The 15,274-nt window shown below is 43.9% G+C and overlaps 2 protein-coding genes across 2 annotated transcripts in view; one reads left to right on the top strand and one right to left on the bottom strand.

Moving 5' to 3' along the window:
* dna2 (DNA replication helicase/nuclease 2) overlaps positions 1 to 12,087 on the top strand; it is a 34,398-nt gene extending 22,311 nt beyond the window's left edge. Inside the window, exons 5-23 of the mRNA XM_024009038.3 lie at positions 562 to 745; positions 843 to 991; positions 1,672 to 1,803; positions 1,916 to 2,144; positions 2,262 to 2,379; positions 2,496 to 2,649; positions 2,759 to 2,953; positions 3,298 to 3,531; positions 5,094 to 5,210; positions 5,313 to 5,422; positions 5,577 to 5,686; positions 6,290 to 6,511; positions 9,193 to 9,386; positions 9,809 to 9,898; positions 10,047 to 10,254; positions 10,466 to 10,555; positions 11,082 to 11,264; positions 11,446 to 11,592; positions 11,793 to 12,087. Coding sequence (XP_023864806.1) covers positions 562 to 745; positions 843 to 991; positions 1,672 to 1,803; positions 1,916 to 2,144; positions 2,262 to 2,379; positions 2,496 to 2,649; positions 2,759 to 2,953; positions 3,298 to 3,531; positions 5,094 to 5,210; positions 5,313 to 5,422; positions 5,577 to 5,686; positions 6,290 to 6,511; positions 9,193 to 9,386; positions 9,809 to 9,898; positions 10,047 to 10,254; positions 10,466 to 10,555; positions 11,082 to 11,264; positions 11,446 to 11,592; positions 11,793 to 11,846 — 2,920 coding nt within the window. The 3' untranslated portion in view covers positions 11,847 to 12,087. The remainder of the gene's footprint in view (positions 1 to 561; positions 746 to 842; positions 992 to 1,671; positions 1,804 to 1,915; positions 2,145 to 2,261; positions 2,380 to 2,495; positions 2,650 to 2,758; positions 2,954 to 3,297; positions 3,532 to 5,093; positions 5,211 to 5,312; positions 5,423 to 5,576; positions 5,687 to 6,289; positions 6,512 to 9,192; positions 9,387 to 9,808; positions 9,899 to 10,046; positions 10,255 to 10,465; positions 10,556 to 11,081; positions 11,265 to 11,445; positions 11,593 to 11,792) is intronic.
* A 362-nt stretch (positions 12,088 to 12,449) lies between these two features.
* On the bottom strand, positions 12,450 to 15,274 carry LOC111978797 (phenazine biosynthesis-like domain-containing protein). The gene is made up of 9 exons (XM_024009040.3): positions 15,131 to 15,274; positions 14,890 to 14,989; positions 14,546 to 14,644; positions 14,325 to 14,434; positions 14,156 to 14,185; positions 13,979 to 14,067; positions 13,688 to 13,863; positions 13,545 to 13,607; positions 12,450 to 13,188 (listed from the first exon to the last, which is right to left on the bottom strand). The coding sequence occupies exons 1-9, from the start codon at positions 15,212 to 15,214 to the stop codon at positions 13,076 to 13,078; spliced, it is 864 nt and encodes a 287-aa protein (XP_023864808.1). The 5' UTR covers positions 15,215 to 15,274; the 3' UTR covers positions 12,450 to 13,075.

Raw genomic sequence — 15,274 nt, 5'->3', positions numbered from 1 at the left:
TAGTTATTTAGGCAGGTTACCTTGGTGTTCTTGGGCACAGAGACTATGGTGGGCTGATTGAAACATGTTTGTGTTAGACTCGGTCAAGGACAGGTTAAAAATGTCAGTAAAGACAGTTGCCAGTTGGTCAGCGCATGCTCGGAGTACACATCCTTCTGGCCCTGCGGCCTTGTGAATGTTAACCTGTTTAAAGGTCTTACTCACATGGGCTGCGGAGATCGTGATCACACAGTCGTCCGGAACAGCTGGTGCTCTCATGCATGCTTCAGTGTTGCTTGCCTCGAAGCTTCCAGCCAAATTGACAACTGTGGGAAGCGTTGGAGTCAACATGGTCCAACATCCCTGTGGAACATGTTCGACACCTTGTGGAGTCCATGCCCTGACTAATTGAGGCTGTTCTGATGGCAGAACTCAATATTAGGAAGGTGTGCTTAAAGTTTATCGAACTCAATATATTTTTTGCACATTTTAGAATGTGATTCTGGGTAATATTGCTCAAGTTTACTTTCAGACAAACAATATAGTTAATGTGAAAATAATAGTACGTCTTGCCTTCTCTAGGGAGTCGACACCAGTGTCCACGGGTGATGTGGTTCACCTGGAGGGCCAATGTGTCTCAGGTACCTGGCTGATAGACAGGGAGTCAGGATTCTTGGTGCTTCTCCCTGACGTGCTCATATCTGGGACTAGCATCGCCAGCGGGATCCGCTGTATGAGACGGGCCGTGCTGGGTGAAATGTTCAAGGTATGACCATGAAATACCAGGCTCAGTTATCCTATCTGTTTATGAATTGATTGACTGACCTTATTGTAATGATATGTAATCCTCACCTTTGCCTTAGCGTTTTGACGGAGGCTCCAAGCAGATGCTGAACGGTACGATAGTTCATGACATCTTCCAGAAAGCTGCAATGTCTGGAGACTTCTCTATGGAAAGGCTGCAACTGCTGGCCAACCAAGCCCTGCTCAGCCCCAACTACCTGGGAGACATGTAAGAGTCATTATACTATACCATACAATGCCATCATACATTGACATTGGGAGTTTCTTAGGAAATGTTAAAGGGATACTTCAGGATTTTGCCAATGAAGCCCTTTTTCTACTTCTCCTGAGTCAGATGAACTCATGGAGACCATTTTTCTGACTCTGCGTAGTTTGAAGGATGTTGCTAACTAGCGTTAGCATGCTAGTAGATACCATAGACTTGTAGTCATTGTGCTAACGCTAGTTAGCAACTTCCTTCAAACTGCACGCAAAGTCAGATAAATGGTCTCCATGAGTTCATCTGACTCTGGGGAAGTAGATAAAGGGCTTCAAAATTCAAAGTATCCCTTTAAAGGTGAAATATGCAGAAATCGCTTTGGTTGTTCAAATTCTAAACAACAGTGTATAGAATCATTGTACCATCTAAACTGCTGTGAAAAATATATTTTCACCTGTTTTGAAGCTGGTGACCAAAAACTGAAAGTAAAAGACACAATAACTAAACTTAAGCATGGGATGCATAGATATCGCGCTCATTGAACAGATTTACCACGTTAGTCTTGCTTTCAATGAGGATGACAGATCTATAATCTGACCAAATTCACATTGAATTGTGGGTGACCCCAAAAAGTTACGTTTTGCAGCTTTAAGTGTGGGTTTTATTGTAATTCTTCTCAACCCTCATAGGTACACCCTGAAACTGACTCAGGAGGACATGAAGCAGGAGATTTTGGAGTACCTGCCTGCAATGACAGAATGGGCTAGAGATTACCTTCACACCTCTCCACAGGCAGGCAAGAAACTGTTAACTCTCAAATTGTGAGTAGTACCAACTCACCCCACCCCTAACTAATTTGATTCTCCAMTCTATATCTTTAAAAATCTTTGACAGACTGGCAGTTAAAAAAATGTTGGTCCTCCCCACCCACAGGCCAAGTGATGGGGCACTGAGCTGGCAGGACTCCGCATGCAGCATCGCTGTCACAGATTTTGTGGACATCGAGGAAAACATTTGGTCGCCACGTTTTGGCCTGAAGGGTAAAATTGACGTGACAGCAGGGGTGCGTATTCATCACAAGGGCAGGCCTCCACTCAACAGGGTAATGCCTTTGGAGCTGAAGACTGGCAAAGAGTCCAACTCCATTGAACACCGCAGCCAGGTACTGCACCAGTGGAACGAACACGCAGTCAGATAGCAAATACTGAGCTCTATGAACCATACATGCATTATGACTGCAACAGTGCTCAAACCAATAAAAGCTATTGTTATTGTCCAGGTCATCCTTTACACTCTGATGAGCTTAGAGAGACGCAGTGATGCAGAGGCAGGATTCCTGCTCTACCTGAAGACTGGCAACCTGCATCCTATAGTCGGGAACCACATGGACAGAAGAGGTAAGCCCTGATCACAAAAATATGTGTTTGGAACTTTATTTTCCATGGGGAACATAGTTTTTTTATTAATTTCTTTTGAGACATGAGTCAACTATGAGGTCCTATCTCTCTCTCAGAGCTGTTGAAATTAAGGAACACCCTGGCGCATCACGTTGGCAATAGCATGGAGAAGGAAGGCAAGACACGGATGGCACCTCTGCCAGGGATCATCACAGACAGACAGATCTGCAAGTGGTGTCCCCAGATCAGGAACTGTGCTCTCTATGACAGGTATAACTGCCTGCCTTCCAGAGTGAACTACTTATATGCTGATAGGAGATTCAGGACGACAGCAACTTCATGCCCTTAAAAATCAGCTGGTGTGTGTGTGTGCGCACAGGGCCATTGAGAGCAGGGCTCCAGACTACTACTCCAGTGAGTCACAGCAGTTGTTGGTGCAGCAGGAGAGTGAGCACCTGACAGAGGCACACCTGCTCTACTTCAGCCACTGGCTGCTCCTCTGTGCCCTGGAGACCCACACCATGGAGAGGAAGGGAGGCCGGCACAACATCTGGCTGCAGTCTGCCCATGAGAGGTCCGGAAGAAATCACGTGTCTATGTATCAGATAATGTGGTCATTTAGCAGATGTTTATCCAATGTGACTTACAGAACTGTGAACATTGACAGTGACATATGTGAGCTGATATAGTGTTGGGGGGGTGGGCTATAATTGTTAGAAAAAATTACARGAGTTTTCACTATGGATGTTTGTTGAACGATTTATATATGTAATAGTAGGTCTTTAATCTGTTACATTCACTGACAAAATGTACTTAACTCCCCTATTGGTGGTCCTCGAGCTTTTGCCAGTGATTTGGTGGTCCCTGAATTATTATTTTTTATTGGGAACCGCTGTCTAATTTGTTTTTGGTGTCCAGGGAGAAGAGTGGGGTGTGTATGGGAAACATGCAGCTGATTGGCCCAGTGAAGAACCAGTCAGACGGTGTGTATATCCACCGTTTTGAGCGCCGTCGTGGTGGGGAACAGGGTGTGACGGGCTTGATTGTTGGCGACAGAGTTGTGGTGAGCGACCATGATTTGCAGCTAATTGGTGTGGCAGCTGGATACATCACAGACGTGAGCAGCACTGCAGTAAGCTGCTCCCTGGATCGGTAAGATGGCAGTATCAATGTCTTTCAAAACACTATGGGAATCTGGGAATGGGAGGTTTAGTGAGTTTCTATATACAGAACCAGTCAAAAGTTTGGACACCTACTCATTCCAGGATTTTTATTTTAAATATTTTCTACATTGTAGAATAATAGTGAAGACATGAGAACTATAAAATAACCTGTATGGAATCATGTAGTAACCGAAAGTGTTAAACAAATCAGATATATTTATATTTTAGGTTCTTCAAAGTAGCCATGCTTTGTCTTGATGACAGCTTTGCACACTGGCATTCTCAACCAGTCACCTTGAATGCATTTRAATTAATTATTCATTTGTGGAATTTCTTTACTTAATGCGTTTGAGCCAATCAGTTGTGTTTTGACAAGGTAAGGGAAAGGGGGATACCTAGTCAGTTGTCCAACAATGTATTCAACTGAAATATGTCTTACGCATTTAAACCAACCCCTCAATCAGAGAGGTGCGGGGGACTGTCTTAATCGACATCCACGTCTTCGTAGGGGTGGTATACAGAAGATAGCCCTATTTGGTAAAAGACCAAGTCCATATTATGTCAAGAACAGCTCAAATAAGCAAAGAGAAATTACAATCCATCATTACTTTAAGACATGGAAAGTCAGTCAAACCAGAACATTTTAAGAACTTATGTGAATCAGGCCTTGATGGTCGAATTACTCCAAAGAAACCACTACTGAAGGTCACCAATAAGAAGAGACTTGCTAAGGCCAAGAAACACGAGCAATGAACATTAGACCGGTGGAAATCTGTCCAAATTTGAGGTTTTTGGTTCCAACCGCCGTGAGACGCAGAGTAGGTGAACGGTTGTTCTTCGCATGGGTGGTTCCCACCGTGAAACTGGAGGTGTGATGGCACTTTGCTGGTGATATTGTCAGTGATTTTATTTAGAATTCAAGGCACACTTAACCAGCATGGCTACCACAGCATTCTGCAGCAATACGCCAGCCCATCTGATTTGCGCTTAGTGGGACTATCATATGTTTTTTCAACAGGACAATGACCCAAAACACACCTCCAGGCTGTGTAAGGGCTATTTGACTAAGGAGAAAAGTGATGAGTGCTGCATCAGATGACCTGGCCTCCACAATCACCCGACTTCAACCCAATTGAGATGGTTTGGGATGAGTTGGACTGCAGAGTTAAGGAAAAGAAGCCAACAAGTGCTCAGCGTGTGTGGGAACTCCTTCAAGACGGTTGGAAAAGCATTCCAGGTGAAGCTGGTTGAGAGAATGACAAGTGTGCAAAGCTGTCATCCAAGGCAAKGGGTGGCTACTCTGAAGAACCTCAAATAATCTCAAATGTTTAACTTTTTTTCATTGCTACATGATTCCATATATGTTCATAGTTTCGATGTCTTCACTATTATTCTACGATGTAAAAAATAAAGAAAAACCCTTGAATGGGTAGGTGTCCTAACTTTTGACTGGTACTGTGTATATATATATATCTGTTTTAGCTTGTTTTTTTTGTTGCTATTTGTATGTGTATTCTTCTGGAGTTGAAGCTGCTCCCCTCATCTCCATAGGGACCTTTCGAAGTGTTCCTCTGATGTTGTGTTCCGACTGGACCAGGACGAAGGGGTAATGGGATTGAGCACCCATCTGGTCAACCTCTCCAAGATGATGGAAAGGTCTCCTCCAAGGTCTGTTCAGTACTACTGCCTGAAACGGAAATAACTTACATTTTTTCTTCATACCTCTTTAATAGTAGGTATTAACTCATGGCTCCACCTCCTCCTTTGCAGTGAAAGACTAAGGGAGCTAATAGTGGATTTCCACCCTCCTCAGTTCATTGACAACCTCAGCAGTGTGTTGCCCAGGGAAGCTAAGGACACAGTTGCCAACATCCTGAAAGGTGTGTCCCCTGATTGGTTACCCCTGTTCCCTGCTCTCCTTTGTCTCACTTTAGTTGTTACCTTTTTATATAAACATTTAATTTATTTGCTAACTTAATTTCAAAGCTCACCAGTGAACTATAACACTAACTTGGTGTTTCATCTCTGTCTCAGGGCTCAACAAACCTCAGAAACAGGCCATGAAGAAGGTTTTGCTCTCCAAAGATTATACGCTCATAGTTGGGATGCCTGGCACTGGGAAAACCACCACTATATGCACACTGGTAAGAGCAGTGTTTGTAATTTCCCTGTTCTACTTAGATACTCTGGGTGTATTTTGTAAATTCAATCTGGAGTGCCAGAGTGTGCTCAGTGTTGTCACATATTCAGTTTGTAAATTCAGAGCGTTAAGCTCGGAGCGTTCAGAGCGCACTCTGCCCGGGGAGTAGGGTTGGCCCGAGCGTTCTGACCTCACAACGGCAGTCAAGCACCCAAGCTAACTGGCTAACGTTGGCTAGCTTGCTAGCTAATTCCATACACAAATGAGAGAACACCTCACTGACCATTTTACTCACCCTAGACGAGCTGGTTAGGCTGTTCATGTTATCCAGAGCATTGGTGGCATTAGCTGTGCTGCTGGCAACAATTTAATTACGCTTTTTTTTTGCCGACGTTTAATGACACCGGCCATATTCAAGGGGTGTTGAGCGTTTTGTAAATTCATCAGTTATTCTGCACTCTGGCACACTCAGACGAGTGCTCTGAAATCTGAGTAGATAGCCAGAGTGAATTTATGAACACACCCTCTGTGACCCTTGTTCGTGCAATGTATGTGTGAATGTGATGATCAACATTTGAATGGTTGAGTCTCCTTTGTCCTTACTCAGGTGCGTATTCTCCATGCATGTGGCTTCAGTGTGCTGCTGACCAGCTACACCCACTCTGCTGTGGACAACATCCTGCTAAAGCTCCGGAGGTTCAAGGTGGGCTTCCTGCGTCTGGGCCGGGCCCAGAAGGTCCACCCAGACATCCTGGCCTACACAGAGGAGAGGTGTCGGGCCAACGGCATCCACACACTCCCTGAGCTGGAGAATCTTTACAACAAGGAGGTGAGTGGGCTAAACTGAGGGATAGAGCCAACTTAGAGCGATGCTCTGCCACCCAACTATGCTGCACTTAACCCAGGCTAAGGAAGAGCAGTTCCATGATTAGGGCTGTTGTGGTGACCATATTACCGCCACACTGGCGGTCACGAGTCATGACGGCAGTCAWATTCGGCTTGACCCGTTTAGTCATGGTAATTAGGCTTCTCCAAGCTCTGCTGCATTTGTATCTATCATATTTAACCTTTGTTTAACTAGGCAAGTCAGTTAAGAACAAATTCTTATTTACATTGACGGCCAAACCCTAAACCGGACGACGCTGGGCCAATTGTGCGCCACCCTATGGGACTCCCAATCACGGCCGGTTGTGATAGAGCCCAGGATCGAACCASGGTCTGTAGTGACGCCTCTTGCACTGAGATGCACTGCTTTAGAACGCTGCGCAACTCGGGAGCCCAATGGTCATTAGTAGCCTACCAAACTTGCTAACTGCCTAGTACTCAGCACTCTATTGTACCTCTAATCACTCTTGACATCAAGAAAATGTAATCAAAAATCTAATCAAACACTTCATGAGCCCATGAGCTTATGTTGCGCAACATTTCTGTAGGCTATTGTCGTGGAAATCCAGTACTGAGAGACTTGGTCATTTCTTCGAACAATCATCTTTATTTAATATCGATTAATTATTGCAATAATGAAACCGAAGACTGTTGGGCCAAGAGCCTACCSTTTACAGACAATGCGCAGTTTATATAGCTGATACCCAGAATGCAGAATCCACCCCTCCATATAGATTGGGGGGCACCATAAGTCACTTTGGGTACATCCTGTGGTCATCTGCCTATTGTGTGGTCTCCCAGATGCCAGGATAATTAGGAATACTGAGGCCTTTGTTCTGTTCCTACAGGCTATCTATATCTTGGTGACACCCACCACATTTTATCTATGGAATGCCAGCTGTAGGTTTTTACCTATCCATCACTTCAGAAAAATGTGTCAGGTAAAAAATAGATAACAAATAAAAATAACAAATAATTCAAGAGCAGCAGTAAAATAACAGTAGTGGGCTAGATACAGGGGGGTACCGGTGCGGAGGCACAAGTTAGTCGAGGTAATATGTACATGTAGGTAGAGTTAGTAACTATGCATAGATAATAACCAGGAGTAGCAACAGTGTAAAAGGGGGGGGCAATGCAAATAGTCTGGGTTGCCATTTGATTAGCTGTTCAGGAGTCTTATGGCTTGGGGGTAGACGGTGTTAAGAAGCCTTTTGGACCTAGACTTGGCGCTCCGGTACCGCTTGCAGTGCGGTAGCAGAGAACAGTCTATGACTAGGGTGGCTGGAGTCTTTGGCAATTTTTAGGGCCTTCCTCTGATGCCGCGTGYAATAGAGGTCCTGGATGGCAGGAAACTTGGCCCCAGTGATGTACTGGGCCGTACGCACTACCCTCTGTAGTGCCTTGCGGTCGGAGGCCGGGCAGTTGCCATACCAGGCAGTGATGCATCCAGTCAGGATGCTCTCGATGGTGCAGCTGTAGAACCTTTTTAGGATCTGAGGATCCATGCCAAATCTTTTCATTCTCCTGGGGGGAAATAGGCTTTGTCGTGCCCTCTTCACAACTGTTTTGTTGTGTTTGGACCATGATAGTTTGTTGGTGATGTGGACGCCAAGGAACTTGAAGCTCTCAACCTGCTCCACTACAGCTCCGTCGATGAGAATGGGGGCGTGCTCGGTCCTCCGCAATCATCTCCTTTGTCTTGATCACCTTGAGGGAGAGGTTGTTGTCCTTGCACCACATGGCCAGGTCTCGGACCTCCTCCCTATAGGCTGTCTCATCGTTGTCAGTGATCAGGCCTACCACTGTTGTCATCGGCAAACTTAATGATGGTGTTGGTGCCTGGCCATGCAGTCACGGGTGAACAGGGAGTACTTGAGGGGACTGAGCACGCACCCCTGAGGGGCCCCCGTGTTGAGGATCAGCATGGCAGATGTGTTGTTACCTACCCTTACCACCCGGGGGCAGCCCGTCAGGATCCAGTTGCAGAGGGAGGTGTTTAGTCCCAGGGTCCTTAGCTTAGTGATGAGCTTTGAGGGCACTATGGTGTTGAACGCTGAGCTATAGTCAATGAATAGCATTCTCACATAGGTGTTCCTTTTGTCCTTTTCCTTTAGAATTCTTCATACTATAAAATAATGGCACGGAATTGTAAGCAAATCTTGTCTGCTAAATGAACTAGTGTAGCCCACAGCTATATGGCATAGCCAGATCAYGGCCTAACATAAGAACAYCTGAGTATGCTATTCTGTTCTGAAATGGACTACATTTTCTTCATGTTTCTTAGGCCAATCTTAAAGAAATAATGGATTTATTGTGATGGTATATTACATGGATTTGTTAGACWTTTTAAATGTAGATTTTCCAAAAGTCTGCATCAGTGGCTTGTAGGCTAAGGGTGGAAGCCAGGAGATCCTGAATGTGTTTGTTAATTAACTGTCAATTACTGTGAGACAGGCAGTTATTTGCTTGACAATCACCTGCTGACAATTTTATGACTGCCACAGCCCTATCCCATGATCTACAATTGTTCAAATGGACTCTCAGAAGATGGCGGAACACAACCATTGAGAGACTACAGTTCTCATACAAAACCTTTATGTAATAACCCCTCCCATCTCTCCATAGCTGGTGGTGGCCACCACGTGCATGGGTGTAAAGCACCCCATTTTCTCCCGTCGTCGTTTTGACTTTTGCATTGTGGACGAGGCGTCCCAGATCAGTCAGCCAGTGTGCCTTGGGCCCTTGTTCTATGCCCAGCGATTTGTCCTGGTGGGGGACCACCAACAGCTGCCCCCCATTGTCCAGAACAGAGAGGCTAGGTGAGTAGATTCTAGTGATGGGGTCAAAAATCGATAAAGTTACACCGGGACGTTATCGTTTTGACAAGATTGCAATATTATTTTTGCTCTAGCTTGCTGTACCTTCACCAAAATGCAAATATTTGTCKATTTTTTTTAAAATAGGGAGACAATTTATTTTCAGCACAATTTGTTTTATTTCCATGACATAAAAAAATCACAGTATCACGCAATGCAAATAATCGCAATACATATTGTAACGGCAACATATCGTTATAATATCGTATCGTGGGGTCCCTGGCAATTCCCAGCCCTAGTAGACACATCCCTACAACCACCACCGACCCCACCTCTCAGGGTCGATGAAACCAAATGTACAGTAAGAGTGTGGACTCTTCGAGTAGAGTTTCTTCTCCATTTCTAATGTTTCAAGTCGTCATCAGGTTGTTGGGTATGGACGAGAGTCTATTCAAGCGTCTCGAGCGTAAAAGTGAGGCTGTAGTCCAGCTGAACGTCCAGTACAGGATGAATAGGTGGGTTATTCTTTCTAACAAAATCATGTCAACTATTTCAAACATTTATTTCAACATCAATTTGTTTTTCTATTGTTTTTCTCAATGGTTACTGTTTCCTTTCGTCACACCTAACGTTTTTACACTCATTTCGTGGTGGCCTCCACAGTAAAATCATGTCCCTAAGTAACACTCTGATGTACGGAGGGAGGCTGGAGTGTGGCTCAGAGAGGACGGCCAGTGCCATGCTGACCCTGCCCTCCCAGGGCTCTGTCCAGAGGGAGCTGGAGCTGAGTCTGGGCCGGCCGGAGGACCTGGCTTGGGTCCAGGCAGCTCTGGAGCCTCTCAACCCTGTCTGCTTCCTGGACACCACCCAGGTCAGTCTCTTGCGCCAATATTATTCTTACAATACTCTTTATTTTGATTACTATATTTTACATGATACCACAAACCTAAATAAGCATTTAAGTGTGGCTTGCTTGACGTGTGTATATGTGTGTAACTGTGTTGTTGGACCTTTGTATGTTATTCGACCTGTATATGCATGCCTCTTCTTTATGAGTGCCTCACTGCTGCTCTGACTGACAGGTTCCAGCCCTGGAGACGGTTGACCAAGGGGGAATCAGCAACCAGACAGAAGCTGCTCTGGTGCACGGCATAGTCAGTCTGCTATTGAAGGTGGGAGCTTCAATAAAAGTCAAATGAAATGCACAAATTTCTATGAATTCATCCGATTTACTTGGACTCACAGCAATGACAAAGATTGTATGTACTGTGTTAGAACAGCAGAACTGTCTTTGTTCCCCCCCACCCCTTTGGTTCAAAATGTCACTCAGTGCTCTGTTTTGTGATTGCTCTGCATTGATACATGTAGAGGTAGTACTACACTAACTAACCTGTTATTAACTGGGTGGTTCGAGCCCTGAATGCTGATTGTCTGAAAGCCATGTTATATTAGACCGTATACCACGGGTATGACCAAACATTTATTTTTACCGCTCTAATTACGTTGGTAACCAATTTATAATAGCAATAWGGCACCTCGGATTTGTGATATATATGGCCAATATACCACGGTAAGGGCTGTGTCCGAGCACTTTTTAGTTACGTTGTGGATAAGAACAGCCCTTAGCCGTGGTACATTGGCCCATATACCACACCCCCTCGCGCCTTACTGCTTAATTATACCCTTGTGTTCTACTAGGCTGGGTGCAGGGCCAGTGACATCGGGGTCATTGCTCCCTACAGACAACAACTGAAGGCCATCTCAGGCCTACTAGCCGGGCCAGCCTTCAGCACTGTGGAGGTCAACACTGTGGACAAGTACCAGGGCCGCGACAAGAGCGTCATCATCGTTTCCTTTGTCAGGAGTCACCCAGAAGGCAATGTGAGTGGACCTTAAACCGACCATGTCTCTTGAGATCTTGACCTTGGTCAAAGTACCTCTATTTTGGATGGATAATTAAAACAGAGTTTCTGCAAATTTCAACATGTTATTTGTATATAAATTGGACATATTGTATGCGTCATGACATTTTTGATCTGTGTGAGACCTGGTCTGTTGCCAGCTGGGTGAGCTGCTGAAGGACTGGAGGAGGCTGAACGTGGCCATCACGAGAGCTAAACACAAGCTCCTCATGGTGGGCTCGGCCCCCACCCTGCGCCGCTACGCCCCCCTGGAAAAACTCCTCAACCACCTCACACAGGAGTGCATGATATCCTTTACACTGCCCAGTATGGCCTTAACCATGGTTGAGAGAAATACAGTGGTGAATGGATGCTGTGGAGGTGCTATAATATGTTTGTTGTATAGACATCCGTGTTTTACAGGTTTAAACAATGTGTGTTAAGTTGTTTGATGATTGATAATGATTACTGTTCAATCCACTCAGGGTGTTTGTCTTAACTGGCCCACGTTTTCCAGCTCCCTCCAGCAGCCCATGAGGTATTACCCACCACGCACCTGTGACAGAACATCTGAGGTAGAACAGTGCCTTTCCTCCACTCACCATCTGGAAATCAGCCTTTAGACAATGTATCGATTCCTCAATATTGATTACTTGAAAAATGACTTGAAATAGTTGATAGTATGCTATATATTTTTTTTAATTCATGTTTTAACAAGAATCCATGGCAGCTATGTTTGGTGTTATTGTTTTAATGCTTTTTATTACAACAGAATGTGACCATTCGAAAGTTGAAGTACAGGCACCATTTAGACTGTAAATCTGCAATGTAGCAATTGCTCAGACATTGCCTCAGACCTCCGTTAGATTAAGATTGGTAATTAGTCTTGTTTRTGAGCCAGTGCTGATTGTCAAGCTTTTACTTGTTATATTGATGTTATTTTTGAAAATGTCTACGTGAATAAATAATTTTAAGTGTTGTACATTTTTGTTTCCCTTGTGTCCCTGTCAGTAAAATTACAGACTGTTGAAATACAGTCCTCACCATATGTATTTGGAAAATGAATTCTGATTTCTTAAAATGGGGGGACACGATTCATGAAGGGCTTTTGTCTTATTAAAGGAGAAGTTTTCTTTATTGGAACCAAATCTGCATTTTGGAGTCCAGACATGGGGTCACATGTAGTCCAGACACTTTCTTTTTTTGCGATTTCACTTGGTTTTCAGAAACTTACCCTAACCAGCAATACACTTCCTCATGCTTATGTTGCAGTGCCAGAGTTTAGATAAAACATGAACAAAAGCTTAAACACTAAAATAAGTAATTTTAAGAATGGCATCGCTCTCAGTGTATATAGTGTTGCAACCAATATGTATGAAAATACCCTCACATTAAGTGACATTCTGTATTCTCGCCTCCTATTCAAAACTTGATCTTGAATCCAAAATGCTGGACTATAGAGCCTAAATTTTAAGTTAAGCTTTACTGTCCAAATACAAATGGTGAGGATTGTATGCTGAATGTTCACTAGAGCGGCAGGTAGACTAGCAGTTAAAGGCCGTTGGGCCAGTAACTGAAAAGTCGCTGGTTCGAATCCTGAGCCAACTTGGTGAAAAATCTGCCTGTGCCCTTGGCAAGGCACTTAACCCAAACCTGTAAATCGCTCTGGATAAGAGCATCTGTTAAATTAATAACAACTTGATACAATGGAATAATCTCAAACTCAAATAATCTGTAGCCACAGCTAGGTCTACAGATTATTTAGCTAGGTCGAAGTGAACAGTATAGCCTCTACACAGTTAGAATCCCTTGCAGGACGGTTACAGCCTGGCCAGCGATATTCAGTCTGCCATCATCCCGTAGCTCCAGCTCCAACTCCCCACCACGACTGGAGCACTGATAGGCTGTCACACAGGAGGAGAATGCAGTGTGAGTGGTAGTTCTTTGAATGATGTTTACATTATTTATTTATTGGATTTTACTCGATGTACCTGTCCATCAATATCTGTTAATTGATTGGGTTCTGTGCAATGGAATTTGAACTCCATGTTGCAATGCTGTTTACATTACCCACCACAGAAGGTTGGTGGCACCTTAATTGGGGAGAACGGGCTTGTGGCAATGACTGGAAGTGGAGTAAGTGGAATGGTATCAAATACATCAATCACATGGTTTCCACGTGTTTGATGCCATTCCATTTGTGCGGTTCCAGCTGTTTTCATGAGCCGTCCTCCCCTTAGCAGCCTCCACTGTTACCCACCCAGCATCTTTTTCTTGCCCAGTTTCTCAGACCAGTAGCCTGCAAGGACAGTATGTGCAGAGCCTGCAATGATGTAAAAACAAACTAAATTAAACTTTCTAAAAGACTACAGAWTAAGACTTGCCAATGTCCGCTGTACTTACCAGTCACAGGGTCCTCAGGAATCCCGAACCAGGGGGAGAAGTTTCTGGAGTAGAAGTCATAGCCAGGCTGACAGCCAGGGGCTCCAATCATGGTGACAATCAGACCCCTAACCCTTCCGCCAGTGTTTACACTGAGAAGAACTGCTGGGTCTGGCTGCAGGGATGTGAGCACTGACCTAAAACCAAACAGTCACTTTTTCAATCCCTTTCAAGTGAAATTTGCCATTCCATCCTGTTTCCCAGCACCAGTGATAATGTATAAAGTAAAGTGTTTTATTTTTATTTTTTTACCTGTCACAAGTGTCAGCAAGGCGCACCATTAGCTTTTTGGTAGTGCCACAGAGGCACACTTCTTCAACTGACTGGTCTCCCACAGCAGCCTGCACATACATATTCAGACTGATGGACATGAGCTTAATTCTTCACCATAAATTATAGAAACAGTGGTAAGAAGGATGATGCACTTACATTAACTATGTCTTTAAATTCATTGAGACCCTGTGGATATGAAGTTTCAATTCTGAAGTTATTCTGAAGTTCTGACATTAATTTGCAAAGGCTTTTATGCAATACTTATAACATGTACAGTGTATATATATGTTGAACATGAATGTACCACATTGATTTCATCACCTACCAGCGGAGTAGGTTTGTTCAGAGGGAAATCCATCACTATAGATTCCCCCTGTTGTTGTACATACAGCTCTCCACTCAAAGTCTCAAATACCACTGTTGTGTTGACATTTTCTTTAGGAAGGGAATTGTGGGATAGAAACAATTGAATTGCACTATATGTTTGTACTAGTTGCCATTCACTTGCTTACATGTGAGATACTGTATTATGTGACTCATTCTTACTTTTTTTGTAAAACAGTACAGCAGCTGAAGCTAGGGTGGCATGTCCACACAGAGGAACCTCATTGGTGGGGCTGAACCAACGCAAGCGAAAGCGTGCTCCTTCAATACAACACATACCAAAATACATACAAGTTCCCATGTCAGTAATCTTAGGATGTTGTGATGAGTTGATTTACCCTTTCTTTCCTGAGTCCCATATATTCCATTACTCTCATTGGCATCAATCACCCCCTCTTGGTTAATTGCAATAAAATAGAGTACCACCAGATGGCAGATTTGGAAAACTTCTGCGAAGAAATAGAGTACAGTTTCAACTCTATWTCAGAATGTCTCGAAAAAGATACCTGAGCTGAAGTCATCTTTTGAATTTAGCCTTATGATGAAGGCGGTCTCTGACAGGTTCATTTCAGCAGCAATTTTCTGGTACATATCATCCTGCAATTCCTGTTTGGTTGAGAACAGTCAACAGTATTTTTTTTGCATGWTTACTGGTTAGATAACTTAAAGCAAATACTAATGTTGATTATTCAGCAATACATGAGAATATGTAATAAGATGTAATTATGTATAAAAAATTATACTTGCATGTAAAAGGGGACAAACTGCTGCAGGATTTCCTTTGAAAGGTAAATTGGTAAATGCATCYACAATGAATACTGGAATCTCCATTACWTATTAGAGTGGCGTATGCTGATTTCCCAGTGAGAAGTGCAGAAGTTTAACAGCTGC

This window comes from Salvelinus sp. IW2-2015, linkage group LG18 (assembly GCF_002910315.2).
Source record: "Salvelinus sp. IW2-2015 linkage group LG18, ASM291031v2, whole genome shotgun sequence".
Taxonomy (NCBI): domain Eukaryota; kingdom Metazoa; phylum Chordata; class Actinopteri; order Salmoniformes; family Salmonidae; genus Salvelinus; species Salvelinus sp. IW2-2015.
This window is presented reverse-complemented; position numbering and strand designations above follow the sequence as displayed.